This window comes from Gouania willdenowi, chromosome 13, assembly GCF_900634775.1.
Source record: "Gouania willdenowi chromosome 13, fGouWil2.1, whole genome shotgun sequence".
In the NCBI taxonomy this organism is placed as follows: Eukaryota; Metazoa; Chordata; class Actinopteri; order Blenniiformes; family Gobiesocidae; genus Gouania; species Gouania willdenowi.
In genome coordinates this window covers 21,276,260-21,296,557 of record NC_041056.1, presented here as the reverse complement: position 1 = coordinate 21,296,557, position 20,298 = coordinate 21,276,260, and the positions used below count along the sequence as shown (strand labels likewise).

General features: G+C 39.8%; 2 protein-coding genes across 5 annotated transcripts in view; one reads left to right on the top strand and one right to left on the bottom strand.

Annotated features, from left to right (window-relative positions):
• Positions 1 to 9,705: 9,705 nt before the first annotated feature.
• phox2a (paired like homeobox 2A) lies at positions 9,706 to 14,911 on the top strand. Its single transcript, XM_028464787.1, has 3 exons — positions 9,706 to 10,244; positions 11,337 to 11,524; positions 12,725 to 14,911. The coding sequence occupies exons 1-3, from the start codon at positions 10,022 to 10,024 to the stop codon at positions 13,208 to 13,210; spliced, it is 897 nt and encodes a 298-aa protein (XP_028320588.1). The 5' UTR covers positions 9,706 to 10,021; the 3' UTR covers positions 13,211 to 14,911.
• Positions 14,912 to 15,347: 436 nt separating this feature from the next.
• Positions 15,348 to 20,298, bottom strand: part of inppl1a (inositol polyphosphate phosphatase-like 1a) — a 39,784-nt gene continuing 34,833 nt past the window's right edge. For all 4 annotated transcript variants that reach the window (XM_028464731.1, XM_028464733.1, XM_028464732.1 and 1 more), the window contains one exon: positions 15,348 to 17,249. In XM_028464731.1, the coding sequence (XP_028320532.1) occupies positions 17,153 to 17,249 (97 nt within the window). In that variant the 3' untranslated portion in view covers positions 15,348 to 17,152. The remainder of the gene's footprint in view (positions 17,250 to 20,298) is intronic.

Here is a 20,298-nt window from a genome sequence, read left to right as displayed (position 1 = left end):
TCTGCTCTCCGTGGGGGGGCTGTGTCGGACGCGAGCGCAGAATGCAACGCGGCAGAGGCAACAGAAATGCAGAATGTGTCGCACATGCAACGGGAATGTCTTCCTTATTGATAGGAAATAGCGGTCTGGAAAAAAAGGTTGGACTAATTCCCAAAGTGCACTGCCTGGACTCCTTTAATACACAAGTAAACACTGAACTAGTGTCAATCACACAGAGACGCGTCAGCAACAGGGTTATTAAACATTCCCTGTATTGAAGTACTGTCTAAGAAACAAATGTAAGCACATTTTTAGGGAATAATGATCTATAATAGATGCTTGAATTTTCTCTGAGCAGTAGAGCCAAGTAAGTTTTTGTCTCTCTTAGATCCATGTGAATAGATGAGGAACATTTGAATTAGGACAGAAATATGCAGAGCACATTGTAGAGGGAATTGTACTTCTCATTTGTGAACAATCGTATTTTTCACAAAGGTCCAGTCCCATGCCAGATTGCCTCAGCTCCAAAAACAGGCTAATTGTCCTAAAGTTGGAGCTAAAGCAAGCTTTTAAAGTTCCTTTTTTTTTTTTAAATTCACAACAAATCAACCACATTGTGCAACATATTTGTAACCTCCACCAAACTTTTACCCTAATACCTAAAAAAACTCAGGTACATTTAATTCTAATGTAAATTATAATGTCCATCACTCTGTTCATAAACTGTACAACGTATTAAACTTTCCTCCTCCCACAATTTTTGCTCAATTGACACCAATCTTGCTAGAGCCCATCTTCAGACTGTCTTATACACAAACCATCCACACAGATGACTTTTTTTTATTTATCAAAAAATTTAGTCTACAATGCATCCAAATGTTGATGTAAAAATACTTGCATATTCTGGCTACGTAAATACAGTTTTGAAATTAATTTTTTTTAAAAATTACAAAATGTTGAAGTCATGGTAGATGATTAGAAAATATCAAATTCTATCTCAAAAACTGAATGTGTTTTTTTTTTTTTTAGCATTTTGGATTTTGCTCTTTTGCGAACAATTGCAGTCGATGCAGAACATTTTTAAACACCAGTTTTTTGATTACGGAGCCGTCTCCATGCTCTCTAGATGCAATTTGTGTATTTTCGTAGATTTTGTCTTAACACGTGTTGTGAAGCTGTGAGTTTGTGATAAATTCTACAAATAAACTTCATTTTAATGAAGTTTAATGAGTAAAGGGGGATTTTTGTGGACTCATCCTTCCTTACATGGATGGAGAGAACTTTGCCACACCTTTCCTTGATCTGGATCAATGTGTGCTATGAACTGCTGGTCGTGCTGTGAACAACCTTTAAAACACCTGACATGACGTAGCCATGGAGCAGAATGCAGCAACAGGCTGACAGATGTGTTGTGTTTTTCCCTCACGAGGCTCTTGAAGTGGCTGCATCTGGACAGTAGATCAGGTTTTGCTGCAATATCTTCAGGCTGCTCTCGTCTCTTCTAACCTCTCCAACACATCTACACTTTATGGTTTTAGGAAGTCAAAATGGGCGTGTGCGTGTATATCCATTTACCCTCCCAGAGGAGGAAGACTAGAACACGAAGAGGAGGAGAAAGAGAAGAGGCTCGTAGTCTGTCCGTCGGGCTATTTCTGACTGCTGCCATTTCTCTGATTAGATTATGGAGAAACAGAAACCTCTCCTTCGTCCTAACCTCCATCTCACTCCCTCGGCCCATCCTCCCTCTGCCTATGCTGCTCTTCCCTTCCTTGATCATCCATCTGCCTGCTCTATCTCAGTCCCATGTCACTCTTCCAGACATAGAAGTAATGAAGGTGGACTGTGTGTATACTGTATATCCTTGTATGTATAAATATTGTATAATCTGTTTCCTATAGGTGAACAAAACAAAAACTCAAATCATTTTGAAATAAGGCTGCAGTAGGAGTTCCTCTACCTTCAAGTGGCAGCAAATAATGTCGTCTTTGTCCAGTTATTTGATTAAAAGCTGAACAAAGTGACTACAGTACTTCAGTCGACTCTTATACCTGCCTGGGAATGAACGGGTTGTTGGACTGGGACATAATAATGTTGTGGTAATAGAAGAAATCTGACTGTTTTTCTGATGTCTTGTCAAATCTCCTCTTTTCCAGACATTGTCAGTGGTACCATATGATCATGTCTATCCAAACTGAATAGATCCAAATGTACAGGCAACCCAATGTTTTCCCCCCCAAAAAAAATCACAATGAAATGCACAATCCGGATGAAACTCGGTGGGTAAATCGAGGAACCAATCCAACGTAACTGAGATTTACTAAAGATTGGTCAACTACTTAGAGAGATTTTAGTTTTTTTTCTTAATCTTCACCAATGATGAGATGTAGGGAACTTTTGATTTTTGAAACTGATCCAGAATGTGTACATTGATCTCTGGATCCCCTTCAAAAATGTAATGGAATCATCCATGGTATAAGGTCAATGGTAGAAGTTCTGTGGATGTAATCCTGCAAACAGAGAAGCAAGCGGACAAATAAACACGAGGTGAAGTTATTTTTCTGGCAGAATGCCACCCGTAGCTTACCTCCACCTCTGTTATCTGCTACTCTTAGGGCTTTAGACCAAGACCCTAATAGATCTAATCAGAACAAACCCATCAGTAAACTGGTTTTGCCTCCACGGGTTGAATGTTACACCTCTAAAATGGGTCATGCACCATTCAACGTGACTCAGGTGGCAACAACAAATTCCTATAAATCTAGCATTTATTCAACTCAACTCAACTTTATTTATATAGCGCGAATTACAACAAAGTCATCTCAGTGCGCTTAACAAAATATAAAGTCTGTAGAAAGAAAGAACCCAAGAAGATCCACATGAACAAGCATTTAGCGACAGTGGGAAGAAAAAACTCCCTTATTTTTTTTCAGAAATCTCCAGCAGAACCAGGTTCAGAGGTGGCAGCCATCGGCTTTGACTGGTTGGGTTAGTGGACAGAAGGACCAACAGAATAGGAAAGTCCATCCGAGTGTCCCAGACCAGTTGAGCCATGGACCATTGATCAGGAACCGCCAGCTCCAGCATCAAGACACCTGAAAAGAAAAGAACGGAGGACGGGGAGAAGGCACAGACTGCAGGAAAAACATGATACACTCGATCCATAGGCTAATATTAATATTAAACGTTATAATTAAGATAACCAGTACTGGATGTATTTATCTTAAAAACAGTGGTTTGTTGTTAACTATTATGCATTATGTACAGTAGGAGGTCATCATTGTTGAGGTTTAGGGATGGGTGAGCTATTCATTTCTGTTTGGTTTAAAAACTACAAAAAAAAAAAAAGGTCGGATAATCACCTAATACATGCACTTTAAGTTGAAACCTACAATATTGCATTTCTACCACTAAATGACACGTATGGCTATTATTTTTCTTGAGGGTTTGTCACCTCCTTTCCTCCATTCCTCCCAGTTCCAGTGTGTTACTGGTGCTGCTGACTTGTCTAGTGGTGAAGTGTGCGTGTGAAGGTGCAGGCCCGGCAGCAGGTGGAGGTGGTGAATGATGAACGACTACCGGTGGCTCCGCCATTATCATATCTGTCTGAGCTCTTAACGGTGGATTTTCATCCCTGTCCCTCCTCCTCCACCTCCTCCTCCTCCTCTTCATCGTCTTCCCCCAGGACAAAAGATCGATTTCACCTCCATCACCTCAGTCCACTCAGCGCTCAGCAGCCTCGAGGCCTCCTCCTTCAGCCTCGGCCCACCGTAACGCCGTGAGCCCGGCCCGGGCCACGACTCGGGCCGGGTTCAGTCACGTCACCGTCCCGTCCCCCCCCCCTCCTCCCCTGGGACAGCCGAGCAGCGACCATATAGCAGCCTGTTCTCCTTTCTCTTAAAGAAAAGGAACAAATCCATTGCGCCTAATTCAAACCTTGCTCAGGGACAGCTCGCGTGGCAGATTGCAGCCTAATTAGTTTAGCGGGAAATTTAATTGAATTAACTTTCCACAGCTCCGCGCGCCCCGCCGCTGGGCTGCTTTCAGAGCGCGAGGCCGGGGCTGCAGATCTAATTAGTGTGTTTGGAGAGGCTCTCCGCGCGCTCCAGCTGTGGTGCGTGTGAGTGCGTGCGTGTCTCTCGGGACCCTGGTTTTTTATCCTAAAAAGCTTCTTTTTTAAGTAACATGCCGCCGTCCATTAGGCTAATCTAGGCCCGGTGCTGCAGCACAGACGGAGGCAGCATGAATAACCACAGCTGCTCTCCCTTAGGTCCGCTGGATAATTCTGCTGTAGACATGACGCCCGTAGGGGTGGCTACTAATAATTATTATGAGGACATTTGGTCACATTTAGTGTATGTTGTGGATTTGACAGGCAGACGACTTAAGATTTCGTTTTAAAATGGCGTTATTAACAATGATGAGGTCAGAAAATGACGTCGTTGGCGAGAATGAGGTGCACAACCTCCTGTTTATCAGCTGCTGGAGTAGCTCGTGCCTGCAGAGGTTCTCAACTAGTGTCACCAAGGGACCCACATTTTGCCAAGGTCTTTTTTTTTTTTAATAATTTAACTAACCAAATTTAGTTTTTCATAAACAACTGTTAAAAACACACATATAGATATATTTATTTTTTAAATTAACCCTATACATTTTCATGTGCAACACGCATTTCACAGCATGCCTGTCAAAAGAATAGTTTCTTTCAAAATAAAAGACAAGTCCAACATGAGAGACATCAAGTATTTATTTATTTATTTATTTATTTATTTATTTTTGACCAGCTGTCTGCGACCCACCAGTTGAGAATCACAGGCTGTGGCAGTTTTTGAAACCAAACTGCACCACTAGGTAACTTTGCTTGTCATAAAATCAACTTTTATAGCTATATTTATTGGTAAAATTTAAACAAGGCAGAATTTTTTTTTTTTTTTTTTTTTACATAAAAGCTAAATAAATGGAATAGTTTGTATGTTTGTGTATTTGCGATGCATTAAATATTAACAATATCTTAATGCTAGCTGTTAAACATGTGATGGCAAACAATAATTGAATCATATATACTATTTTTCAGTGATGCATTTGATCAGAACTGTCGACCTAACCCTAGTTTATTTGAATAAGAAAAAAAGCTTTAGATATACAGTATAGATTATATGGTTAAATGTACATTTTGTCCTGTGTGGCCATGGATTGAAAATCATTTTCTTTACGTTTCTTCTAAATGTTTAATCTCCATTTGATTTTCTTCTATTTTGACAGCACAACCAAACTAATGCTAAACTTTCACATTTTGGGAACCACAATACAAATGTTTAGTCCTGCTTTTCTCATTGACTTGGAGTGAAACACATCTGATGCTGGTTTGACTCACTTTGTATGTGTCTTTAGGACCAAATGACGTCCCTTGCTTATCTAACTGTTCACATTTGGAAAATGTAAATGATGTTCAAGGTGCAGTTTTTAATTTGCACAAAATGTGAATACATCGACTAGAATGATCATTTAAAATAGTAAAGGAAGTATAGAAATGTTACCTGTATAATGGTGATCAAATATAAAATGAGGTACAAAGAAAGAAATTGGAAAAATTAACCCCCCCTTCAAAATAAAAGCACATAGGCCTGCTACATTTTCATGTAATTCTCAGTGACCCGCTGAAAACTGGTCTGCGACCCGATGTTTAGGTCCGAGCCACTGGTTTAGAACCCATCAGGGTAACTTAAACACACTGTGGTGGCCTCTCTCGTGCGTTAGGCGCGCGCTGGTTCCACACACGTCACGGTGATTTTCTCTAATCATGGACTGATGTGTAGGGACCGGCAAACGGATGGGACCCCCGGGGTCACAGCGACCCCTCCTCCCCCCTCATCCATCACCTTACTAATCAAATCCGATCCTGCAGTGATGTCTGTCTGTGACACGTGAAAACACGCAGGTCTGATGTTGCCGTCGGGATTCACCAAGACTCCAGACTTCATGTCAGACACAAACACTGCAGCGAGCTCCGTGAGAGGAGGAGCGATGACACGACACATTTTAGACCCAGCATGTGAGGCGGACCCTCCGCCCGGTGTGTGGACACATGGAGGCCTGGAGCCTGGAGCCTGGAGCCTGGAGGCCTTCAACGCTTCTGCCTGATCCAAGCATCCAAGGATGGAGGAGTTGTTCACAAACTACCAAACAAACACAAACAGAGAAAATTATATGAAATAGAAGCAGCTCAATTAGAACTGCTGTTAATCAATAGGCCTATCTTTTTTCCCCCCTATTATTATTATTATTATTATTATTATTATTATTATTATTATTATTATTATTATTATTATTATTATTATTATTATTATTATTTCTTCCTCTCTATCTTTCTTTGGCGTTCTTAAACCTTGTATTCTGTGGGGATGTATGGGAGGATGGGATGATGTGTGCAGGAACAATGGCTACATAACGTGATTGACATATGCTTTTACCCAGTATGTAAATACCAGTGAACAGTTTCCTGCACCTATATATGATGTAAACTGTGGAAACAAAATTTAAAATCATCACAAAAAATAAGCCCATCTTCAACAAATTATTCAAGCATTAACAAAGTAAAAAAAACACTTGTATTTATTTCTCAACAATCTGCATTTTACAGTTCATTGATTTTATTTTTAGAATAAAGTTGTTGTTTTTTTTGTTTTTTTTTGCTTTTCTTTACAAAGATGAAGCTCTTTATTTTGCTTAATGAAGATCTATCAAAGTGAATGCATGTTTTTTTTTTTTTTTTTTTTGGTGGATTCAATCAGCCAATGGGTTTTAATCAAACGAATCCTCTCTGTTTGTTTTAGTTCCTCTAAAATACCAATAGCAAATAATATGTTTTTAGTTTCTTCATATACTTCATGTAAAACGGCCACATCGGGTCTGTTAGATAATGATTACACGGCCCTAACTCGTGCGTAATTACGCATCTGGACAAAAGAGGAGGTTAATAACCAGAGCAGGATCAATGTTTCAGAGTCAGAAGCAGGAAAATGTCTCCAAGAGACACGCGGGATGTGTCCCTCACTGTTGATGGATGCACGACCGTCTTTCTTCTTCTACTGACAGCCTCGCTGGGGTCAGACCACCGCCACATTGTGTCATGTGACCGGACTGGACCCCCCTGCGAGGCTTTTCATCAAAGAACTGTTACCTGCTGCCCCATTCATCCCTCATCATCCGTCTCTATCCATAAACCTAGTCTCCATGTCTCAATCAGGACCTTGCAGCCAACCATTATGGATCCCAGTCAACATGGAGAGAACCAGTAAAGAATTGGAGACTGCAAGAAAAACACCAATCTTCACCAATTTAAATTATTCAGTGAGAATTTCTTTGGATCAAACAGATATTAGGGATTAAAAAACACTACCACAGCCTTTAGATCAAACATTGGCAACTGGCGGCTCAAGGGCCAAATGTGGCCCTCAGTTGAATTTTTTTGCGGCCCTCAAAGCAATCCCCAAAAATCAGCAGCAAAATGAACAAAGTACACAAAAACACACCGGGGAAAAAAAAAAAAAAAATACACACAATGACTCGTAAAACATAAAATGACAACAAAGACAGACATAACAATGACTACAATAAACAACTCATTACAGAATAGCTCTAAAGACACACAAACTGTTTACACAATTACACAAAATGACAGAAAGCAACAACCCAAATACAGAAAAGTGAACCCAAAAACACTCAAATAGACAAAATGACTAAAAACTGACAAAACATAAAAACCACAGATTAAAAAAAAGACAAAATTGACTTTTTTCCCCCGTATTAATTCTCAGATTATTCTAATGCTGACATGAATCACATTTTTGTGTCCCCTGCTCTGATAGAGTTGCCCATCCCTGATTTAGATCCAGATACTAAATATGATGACATAAAGGGGACAGCACGTGAAGTGAGCTCATAAAGTTTCTTCCAATAATCCAGTCCTCTGCCATGGGGCCTATAATCCCCATAGTCGGGGTCCCTCTCTCAGGAGCCCTCAGGAGCCTCTGGGGGACCATTGTGTCCCTCACTGTTGACTCAGACGTCATGAATGCCAAAGCTTCCCGTTAGTGTTTCCGTCAAATCGCCCATGAATGTAAAAGTCAAAAGTTAAAGCCTCCGCAGAGGAGAGGAGAGCAGAGGAGAGGAGAGGAGAGGAGAGGTCTCCTATAGGGCGGATTAGTGACCGCACGGCTCTTTGAAGGGATTATAGGGTTTAATGGTTCAAAAAGCGGGACAACTGGGTCGCTTCTGGCTGCTCTTTTTTTTTTTCTCTCTCTCTCTCTCTCTCCAAAGGAAAGTCAGAAACGGGCTGAAGAGTTTAACTTTGAAACAGTTTAAGTTTCTTGGTAAACTCACCTCTGAACCCATGCAGCGGAAGGGACGAGGACGCACAACAGACGGGACGGCCTGGGAGCGACTGTTCATCCATCCAAACACCTTCAGCGGGTCACTGTTATTGAATATACATTCCTGTATCCAGCATCCATCTCCAAGGCTCCACCATCCTTCAAAACGCTGCAAACGGGAATTCATCAAACGTGTTTTGTCGGTAAATAAGCACCAGAAAGAATCCAACTTTTACGCACGCATTTTTTTAAGCCAAACTGAATCAATCACCGTCTTCTTTGATTGATGGAACACAACATGTGCTGAGAACTCATCAATTAATTCAATGTTTTGTTAATCAAATGCACACAAATTGAAATTTGGAGCACAACGGTGTCCTTTACCCAACAGAGACCGAGTTATGTGCACTTTACGCATTTAACATCCAACTTTCTTTCCGTGTGTGTGTGGAGGGTTTGTGTGACAGGGACCGAGTGGGATATGACTTATCACATTGTATGACACCGAACAATAAACTTAAACCAATTTCCCGGCGCGTCAAGGCGCTCATGGGTTCGCCCGTCTCAGTTTGTATCCCTCTCTCCTGTCCTATACATCAGAGCGAGGCGCGCTGCGGTGACATCTCGGTAAAAGTGATCGGAATCAAATCAAAGCTTTTAATCTCAGCAATCACCGTCACATCTGGACGGTTCCCCTCACATAAAGACTGTTGAGGATTTTTTTTTTTCCAGCAGGAGAGAGAGAGAGAGAGAGAGAGAGAGAGAGTGTGTGTGTGTGTGTGTGTGAGAGAGAGAGAGAGAGAGAGAGAGAGGTGGGGCGCTGATGCAGGAACATGCTGGACCAGTATGGAGTGGATTTCACATGAGACGATACATAAGTAACCAGAATCGACAATTACGCATCATAAACCCAACAATGACGAGTGGACCTCAATAATGGGTGATTTGATGATGAAACGAGAAAAAAACAAGATCCCACCCACACTGCGGTTTATTTAAAAAAGAAAATAAATTGCGTATGATTTAGAACAAGAGAAACAAAACAATTGCAAATATTTATACACAAGTGGAAATCAAATGGTCAGATTCCATGTAAAATGTTAATAGTTATAACTTCACAACCTCAGTTTGTAAATAATCCATAATCGATCGTTTCTGAACGATTTGCGGCGACACTTATTTTATTTAGACAAAAAGAGACTAAATAAGATTTGTCCGATGATAAAATCATTGAAATTTGACTTGATTCAAAGGAGAAAAGTCGATGATTTTCCTGCGTCCCGCACAGACACCTGCTCCATGGTGAAGCCGTGGGCGGTGCAGTGGGCGGAGGGCGGTCCGAGTCCACGCACACACACTCTCCTGTGCCATTGTCATGGAAACTAGACCACCGCCTCGCTATTGTCTCGAGCCCTGCCAAGTTTATTATAAACAGCGCACGGGGCGCAGCGCGCTGTCACACGGAGCGAACGCGCAGAGCGAACATCTGGATTTACTGACAGGGAGCCACATCAGCCTGACGCGCACAGAGAACAGCACCAGAGCACCGCACCGGAGTTTGGAGACATAACGCCGCTCAGTGCGGACGCTTCTGGAGCCAAAGTGACCGTATATAAAACAAACCAGCAGGAAGACCTGAAGAGAGCGGTGTGCGCGCTCTCCTGCGCACCTCCATGTATAAGATGGATTACTCCTACCTGAACTCCTATGACTCCTGCATGGCCGCCATGGAGGCGTCGGCCTACGCGGACTTCAGCTCGTGCAGCCAGGCCGGCTCTTTCCAGTACAACCCGATCCGGACCGGTGCCTTCTCCAACCCGGGCTGCAGTCCGCTCAGCTCGGCCAGCTGCACACTGGGAGCCCTGCGGGAGCACCAGCCCGCTCCATATCCGTCAGGTATGGAACACATTTACATTCATTACTGGAGCATTAAAGTGCATGAAAGTCCTGAGAAATGTCACACATCAAACTTCATTCAAAATCGGATTTTGAATAGCCGACCTATAACAGCAGTGCGTGTAAGGCCGCGGGTAAATATAGGTGGAATTTCACTGTGAATATTGGATTATTTTTTATTTCGATGACATGTAAATATTGTCTCTAAATACAACCATTACTAACACAATATATTTACCCGCCGTGATGAAATTAATTCCATCATTTATCCAACAAGAAACCCGACGTAAAGGTGAACAAAACGTGTACCAAAAGCGTTGAAAATTTTAAATAAAACGCCATTAATATTTTTTCCACAATTATATTATTACTTTTTTTAAGGAGCTACAGTTTTTTTTTTTTTATTCCTGTAACTAGAACTGCCTACGTGTTGTTTCTGTGAAACCAATTTCTTTCTTTAAACACAAAATTACATTAAAAGCTCAAAATAATAACAATAGTCCTAATAATTATATAATAAAATAATATAATGTTATTATTAGTATTATTATATAATTATAATGTTAAAAACACTGATAATGGTAATATTAATTAATATGATAGGCCTCATTTCTGCAAGACGCATTCATTATTTTTTTTTGTCTTTTAAAATCGGTTTTGTTTCTTTCTCTTTTTTGGAGGGATTGTTTAAAATCTCACAAACTGAGTTATAAATGTAAATACTGTCACACCCCTTTGGTTTGGTTTGTGGACACAAATTAAGCAGCTTTATTCAAATTTGTACTGCATTAATAAACAATGTCATTTAACATTAAAATATCTGGTTTTATTGATATAATATAATATAATATAATATAATACAATATAATACAATATAATACAATATAATATAATATAATATAATATAATATAATATAATATAATATAATAAATGATGAAGGATTCACTGTAACAGCTTTGATCTAATAGAACAATTGAAAATCAAAGCAAATCTTTTGCATTATGTCGTGTTTTGATGATAAATTGAGGCGGTCCGCGGCCCGCTGGTTTCTTAACACAACTCACTAACTGGGTTAAACCTTCCTCTGACAGTTCCATACAAGTTCTTCTCGGATCCATCCGGACTGAATGAGAAACGCAAGCAGCGCCGCATCAGGACCACCTTCACCAGCTCTCAGCTTAAAGAACTGGAGCGAGTCTTTGCTGAGACTCATTACCCGGACATCTACACCCGAGAGGAGCTGGCCCTGAAGATAGACCTGACTGAGGCCCGAGTGCAGGTCAGACCATCCATCCATCCATCCATCCATCCATCCATACATCCATACATCCATACATCCATCCATACATCCATCCATCCATCCATCCATCCATCCATCCATCCATACATCCATACATCCATCCATCCATCTATCCATCCATCCATTCATCCCATGCGGGGTCACCTGCAGTTTAAAATGGGTCACCTGAAATGTCTTATTGATTAAAAAAAAAAAAAAAACTAAAAATGTAAAAAATTACTGATTAAAATTTTACTTTTGAATTAAAAAACAAAACAAAACAAAACGTTATTTTGCAAATTAAAACAACAGTCTTAAAGAACTGAATTCTATACTTTCACTTTGTGAAATATACATCTAGTTCTTCTTCTTATTATTATTAATATTATTATATATATTAATGTATACTATAATAATAATAATAATAATAATAATAATAATAATAATAATAATAATAATAATAATAATAATAATAATAATAATAATGATGATGATGATGATGATGATGATAATAATCTGAGTTGGCACAACTTTTTACTAATACTGGAAACTATGTATTTAATAAAGTAACAATCTTGATCAAAAACTAATTCTAGAAAACAAAAAAGGTCTTTCGGGTTGCCAGAAATTCTTGATTTCAAAATGGGGTCACGATCCACTCCGCAAAAATGGCTGCCAACTGTTCCCCAAAGGAATGGTTAGTGAATTTCTCCATTGTGAGATAATAAAGTATACAAAATCCAAAATCCAAAAAAGGGTGGGAACCACTGTTATAGCCTTTTTTTGCCAAGTTAGTCCCACTGAGATTAAAAATATCTGTTGCATGAGAGAGCTGGCCATGCATCCATTTGATTAAATATTATGATTATTATTATATTCTTTTTTAACCAGGTTTCTCTCATTGAGATTACACATTTTTTTTACAATGGACACCTAACCATCCATCCATAGAATCATTAAACACAAGACATGATGTTGAGAGTACATGGCGTGGTTGCTTTGTCTCAGATGTGGAGGATGTAAATTTGGGACGCATCATGTTCTTTTGAGGTGTTTCGGCCTTTTACGCAGTAGACATCCCCATCAAAGGTGGCCAGCTACAGGGTGATCAAGACTAACATGATATTTTTTACTGAATAATAATCAAAAGTGTAACATTCATTATTTTTATGTCTAAACTCTGTGTATCTAAACTCACAGGTGTGGTTCCAGAACAGGCGTGCTAAGTTCCGTAAGCAGGAAAGAGCTGCCAACGCCAAAGCCAGCAGCTCCGGGGGGCCCACCAGCAACACCAGCAGCTCCTCTGGGGGGAAGAAGGCCGGAGAGCCCAGATCTTCATCAGATGATGACGAGTCCAAAGAGTCCACCTGCAGCCCGACTCCTGACAGCACGGCCTCTCTGCCAGGTTCGGCCAATGGAAACTTAGGGAGCCCTGCCAGTCTGAGCCCTAGCCCCGCCCCCACCAACAGCTATACCAACACTAGCTCTCCGGTTCTTCAGGGGCTGAAGACTCCCAGCTGGTCCAGCCTGGGTCCGTCTAACCCGGCTGTAGCTCAGCCTGCTGCCCAGACTCAGGAGATCCTGAAGGCCTGGCAGCCGGCGGACAGTATGACCGGGCCCTTTGCTGGGGTCCTGTCCTCCTTCCACAGAAAACCCAATCCTGTCCTCAAGACAAACCTGTTCTGAGACACAGGACGAGAACACAAAACACACAGGGACAAACAGGAAGGAGCTTCTTCTCCTTTTGTGTGGACGACTTCGTCCATTGTCCAGCTGGTCCAATCTGCTTTGGCTCTACCAGGTTGTTGGTTCTTCTCCAGACAAACTTTTGTCTCAATATTCAAATCAGTGGTGTGGTCATAATCTTCCATCTTAACTCGACATGTGACTGTTCACATTATATCCACACACGCCCTGATCTGATGTGTGTGTTTCACCGATCACATCTGAACTTCTATTTATTAAACTCTACAGTTTTGATCAAACTGATGGACAGACAGCAACAAACACTCTCTCTGACTCCCATTCCCATGAACACTAGCCCTGTTGTGCACTTCAGCAGCTTCTGATGAGCATGGAGGTCAGGTTCCAGTCTAAAGCAGAAATCCAAACACAACGCTGCAGTAGTCTCTGCTAGGGGAACAAAACAAAGTGACTTTTATTCTCAAGCACAACTTCCTCTGAGCCCTCTGACACACAGACTTTTACCAGGAGGAGCCAAGGGCCCACCGAAAGGCTATTTGCAGAGTAAAAATCCAATTACACCTCACAGGATCTGCTCATCAACCTCCCACAATGCCACACTAACCCTCACACAGCACCAACGCCACTCCTCTCACTCAGTTAAATTCTGTCAGGAAGTTGTTAAGATTCTGCCAGAAAGAGACACGGAACTAGTGCAGAATCTAAAGTCCTGCAGGTGTTGATTCTCACTGACGGACTGATGAGATCATGTGGGAAACACTTTGGTGGAAACCTTGACCCATTGAAAGGTTTTGTGTCTCTGAAGCATGGAAATCAAGCTGCTCCAACACTGGCACGGAGACTTTTCTACAGTGTATTGATTCATTTCTTGATTTTGTTGCAAACAAAAAATTGCAGCTTTAGTGAAGCATCCATGATTGCCCGTGAGAAACCTACGTCACTTTGGTCAAAAATCTCTCAAAGTTGGACGAGCTGGTTTCTCTGCGTGTGGTTATACTTAAAAGTGAAAACAAACGTGTATTTATCAAAGTTTTTATCGTGTCAGAGAGAAACTCATAACAAACTTTCATCTGTTCCGTTAAAAATTGTGTGGCTGTAAATTCTGTAAGTAGTAATATAAATATTAGATAGGGTTAGTTGGTTTGGCTTTACAGATTTATGTCATCACAGAAGCATCTCAGCCACTACTGAAGACCATGAGTGGACAGGAAGCTGAAGTGATGAGGAATTATAGCACTACTCTTAATATTCTAATAAATCTACATAATGGAGGCACTGCCTGATGAGTCTGCTAATCTGCTTTTTGGTGAGTGAACAAAGAGATGTGAAGACACTGAATAATTATTGTCTAAAATCATAGCTTTAATGTCTTCATATGGTCAGATCTCCGGTTTTCTCGCAACACCCGACTGAGTGCACTTTAGTCGAAAACCTGGACAACAATGCAGAACATTTTGTAACAAAATTAATTAATCAAGACACTTAATGATGCTTCCAAGACTGAAATGAATGATTTCGTCCAATCAGGAACTAGTTTCAAGGTACTCGACTGAAATCATTTTAAATGTGTTAGAGCAACTGGTGGCCCTTGGATTGAATTTTGTGTGGCGACAAAGTAAACGTCCCTAATTATTTCAAAACACACACACAAAATGACTACAAAACATAGAAAGCTATAGAAAAATCCACAAAATGACAAAAAAGACCACTAAATTATTAAACTTTACTTCAAAAACACAGGAAATGACAACAAAAATAGAAAAAATATACAAAACAACAAAAGTACACAAAATTAGAACAGAAATACACAAGATAATAGCTGAAAAAAACATACACAAAATGACTCAAAAACACAAAAACCCTTGGTTCTTTCCTGTATTAATGCACATTGGTCTATATTTTCAATGCTGACAAATTCTGATAATGTGGCCCTCAGGTCAAATTGTTGTGGCCCCCGCTGTAGTTAAAGTTGCCCATCTGTATTAGAATCAAGCTGTATAAATAAAATAAATTAAAATGACTAAAATAAAACTAAACCTGCATCGATGAACAACTAAAACGATGAAATGTTTTCCCTCAGACAGCAACAAAAGGACAATAAATTGGCCGTACAAGAAAATCTGTTAGATTTTTTATTGAAAAATAAAGCACAGGTGAACAACTTACATTAACTTAACACAACAACAAAGAACACATGACAGAACAAAATAAAATGGAGTGTCAGAATGAACAATTGCAAGTCTTCGTCTCACTCTCTCACGCACACAGAGAACACTGACAAAGTCCAAACATCTTAAAATCATTAAAATAACATTAAAAATTGAATAATTCACAATCTCTGCATCAACCCAGCAGCTCAGGAATATATTGCGACACATTATGCCTGTGAAGTCAGTCAAAGGTTGGTAAAAACTTTTATCAGTTTCAAGCTCAGATGCTTGTGCTTCTTCCTACAAAAAGTAATCAGATTAACCTTCTTAAATAAAGTAAAAATAACAAAGACATAGGTTCAACTAGTTAGGATTTTTAAATTTAGCTTCCAGTTTCAGGAACAAAGGAATCAAATGTGGAGCTGAAGAATAGTTGAAATGATTTGTAACCACTACAAGGATTTACACAACACAGGACGTGTTCGTGGTGCAACAGCACCACCTGCTGATCAAACCCAGAACAAACATTAAACAAACTTCACAGATGTTAAGGATTTAAAAAAAAAATAAAATAAAAAAAAAAATAAAAAAACCTCTTCGGGGAACTCTTGACTTTAGTAATGTAACAAAAGACCCAGATTCATAGATTAAAGCAGTCTGAATGCATTTTGGTGACACGGAAAAAAGGTAGCATAATAATAAATCCTAAAACTGAATCTGAAGAAATAGTTCTATCTATCTATGAAGTAAAGAGAGTAACCTACAGCTCATTAAACATTAAAAAATCAAATAAAATTCGATATTTAAGTGTGATTGTGATGAATGTACTGCCTTTAAAGACACATTTCACCTTGGTGCAACAGAGTTTACTGACAAGGCTATATGCATTACCGACTCAACAAACCTACGACAGCAATAGCTTATTGTCCTAGAAAGGAAAAAAAATGGTCAGTAACTCACAGAGGAGCCAAGGAGAAATACTGTATACATTTGTAGACAGTATTAAGGGTTTTATTTGGTTAGAAAGCTCAATATTCCCTTTATCGTTAAAACATAAACATAATTAACTCAAGAGCCATAATTCAGTGATCCACATATCATCTAACTTATGTGTTTTTATACCTTCTCTACTCACTGCCATCATAGTATTAGCTGGACACGCCCCCCTGAGGGTCTCTAACCGTCTCCACTGTTTTGCTCACACAGCCCAAGAGAAGAGGCTGGTCACACGAACAAAAATCATATTTCTTAAAGTGGGACATCAGAGACATGGATGCAGCTGCAGAACACTAAAAATGTCGGCTCGGATTGAAACACACAAGACTAGTGCTCACCTTCAGCTGCACAACTTCCTCTCTGAGGATTGAAATAGTTACTACTGATAAAGGCCACACACACGCACGCACATATATACACACACACACACACAGAGCGTGTGAACAAAGGCGTTGGTTCCACACATGTTACAAATGGAGTGCAATTTCTCTCTGAAGGCACAGTCTGGCATGGGTTGGCACGTTCCAGCTCAGCTTCGCTCATGTTTGGACCGTTCATAGACTAGTTCATAGACCAGTTCATAGACTAGTTCATAGACCAGTTCATAGACCAGTTCATAGATCAGTTCATAGATCAGTTCATAGACTAGTTCATAGACCAGTTCATAGACTAGATCATAGACTAGTTCATAGACCAGTTCATAGACTAGTTCATAGACCAGTTCATAGACTAGATCATAGACTAGTTCATAGATCAGTTCATAGACCAGTTCTACTGTTTATTTCTGCTGCTGCTGCCTCAGGCTCTCCAGCAGGATGAGTTTGTGGGCGGGATCCATCACACCTGCCTCTTCCAGGTCCTCCTCAGTGATGTCACTGAAAAATAACACATCAGGTAAAAAACATGTCCAACATGGTTTTGGTGAAACTTATTTAACCCTCCTATCCTCCTCAAATATCATTTTTTACCCTTGGGGTCAATTTGACCCCTGGGATATTTGCCTCCAGAAAATTATATTATTACTATTTTCAAAAATAGTTTTTGTGTCAGGCTTTGTTTATTTGTTGAATACATAAATAACCCCTTCTTAATGAAACCATAGCCTGGGGGGTATTTTATCAAAGTGTTCTTAGTAAAGTCCCAGGCCTACAGTTTTAAACCTGGTTTAGCTAAGCCATCCGTGACCATGCTGGCTTTTACCATTTTACCATCAAACTCTTCTCAGCTTCTCAACTCCCCCATTGAGCTGATCCAGCTGACGGTGTTTAGCTTAAATGAAAGTCTTCATAAGAACCGTGAGAACAATCACAGATTTAATGATTAGAGACCTGAGGGCATATGCACTGCAGCGTTTACTGAATAACTCATTGACTGCCAATGACGTCTATAGACGTCAATTATGCTTTTCAGTGGGAACGGGTGCAGTAAAGCCTTATGCAACTTCCATGTAAAGATCTTACTTGTAGACAATATTTGTCTACAAGTAAGATGAGCCAGCAGGTGGCAACAGTGCTCTTTGGATGCCCGATCACAGGTCGCAGAAGTAGAAACCTGGCTACTTCCTACTGATCCATAGTCCAGGAAAAGATCGAGACAGAATGGTAAAACGTGGGAAATCAGATAAGGAAACATACAGGCACCTTACACTTGAACAGGTTTTGGTTAACTGTGATAAGAGTGTTGGAGGAGATGATGGTGATCACAGTGAAGTAGGAGTATCAAGGAAGCAGACAGGTGTTCCACCTAAAAAAGCCTCCGACAAGCATGCTATGGATGCTAACCCTCCCAACAGAGCTGCTGGTTACAGGTAAAAATGATTATTTTGCCATCAAAAGCCCTTTCTCAGTGTTGTTTTTGCTGTTTTATAGAAGGAAACCACTGTTCAGATATTTGAGGTGTCACTAAAGCAAAATATATTAGCGTCAAAGTCACTGTTCTGCCTGATATGTTTATTTTTACAAAAAGCTTGTTTACTCTGTTTTTTGGTGAAACCAGCCTATAACTAAAAAATGGAAAAAGGTGGATATATATTTTTTTTTCCTGATGAAAGAAGAGTCTAATCTTTCTTATGGTGGTTTCTATGTTTACATAATCATAGCACACAATATTCTGTGGGTCTTGAAAGATCAGTGAAAATCATCTCAAACACCTGGCAATATGGGATTGGCTGCTTAGAAAATGGCTGTCAGCCAATGAGTTAACAGCCAATAGAAACCAATGCTGAGACCAACCGGACGTGACGTCATCTGTTACTGAGCAGTGAGAATAAAGGACGAACACGTTTAACAAGTAAACATTTTAAAAGTAGTGAAGGGTTAAAGTTGGTGTAATTTAGTCAATTTATCACAGAAAAACAACTGAAGCAAATGTTGGGCAAGATACTTTCAATATGTAATACATTACATTTACTGTCATCTAAAAGTAATTAGTTACAATATTACTGTTTCTGAATTGTAATGCGTTACACTTTTGAGTTACTTTCACCAAAAAAAAACGCAGAAGTATGACTAGCATTCTAAAATGCTAAAATATAGTTTATTGCAGCTGATTATATATCAAGTGGAGGGTGATGTGGTATACCATCATGACTGTGTAGGCTACTAACAACTTAATATAAAAGGCACAGTGAAGGCTCATACGCCATGGTGCAATAAATAACAATGACCGTTAGAATCACAAAAGCAGACAAAGATAAAGTCTGCTAAGTTATGATAAAGATATCATAAATATTTAAAGTCTAGGCCCATTCATATGAAACACGATGCCAGACTACTTTAAGCCCTCCCGATATTAGCGTTATGTCGCTGTTTGTAATAATAACAGATAGCCGCACGACCCAGTGACCATAGTGTATGGTATGGTATCACTATGACAACGTGAGCATACCTTGTCATTGCTGGCGTTGGTGGGCATTTTGCCGACAAGCTTTTTAAAAGCCGGTGATTCCACTGTTGACAGAAGCTGCATATTCTCCACTGCATACTCTGCCACCAGTCTCCTCACTTCTATTGGTTCAAGTAGCACGGCAGACCGAGAGAAACTTAATTTCTGCTGCTTTGTCTGACTCTCTTCCACACTTTTGTCCTCCGCTCGCTTTCTCTTCGCTGTGCCTGTATCTCTCTCTGTCTACTTGGCGTTAGCGTGGCATCTCAGGTTAAAATGCATTGTAACACACGTTACTGAGATTTGTAATGGGTATATTCTCATTATTAATCTCTGATCAATGAATGGACATTTATACCGTACTGTAAACGGAGGTGATGGATACGCACATATCCATATGTAGAGATATTATTACCAATGGTTTAAACACATGGAGACCATGATCATCTAATTAAAAAGTACAGTATATAATGATTCAATCATAATTTGTATCGATTTCAAATCATAATTAAACATTTACCATGATATTCTGTTTAATTGTGTTAAAGAGGACATATGCTAAATCCACTTTTTTAGCCCTTAAATGCATTTTGTTGTATATTTAGAGTGCTTAGAAGTACAGAAAAAATCAAATTAGTCTCTTCAGGTGCTCCGTAGATATCTTTATTTTCTGTTTTGCTCATATTTTTCAATCTGTTTCGATTTTTCTATTCTCTAATACGTTTTTTGAACTATTACATCACAGTATTTGCAGCGGAACTGCCAAATTAGGACATCAACTCCAGGTCCAACACTTCGAGCAATCCGCCATTTTTATTTCTCGCTTTTATTTTGTAGTCCAAGCTCAAGGATGCCGAAGTTATGAGAGGATAAGTCAAAATGTTCGGTTGTTGGATGTAGTAACCCACACGCTTCATTACACCGTCTCCCAGCATCAGAACCTTTTCGAAGTGCCTGGTTGAGTTTTATTTTTCACAGAAATGTACCCACATCTGTGGGTAAGGTCTTTTTTGTGTGCGCGAAGCACTTCATGGATGACTG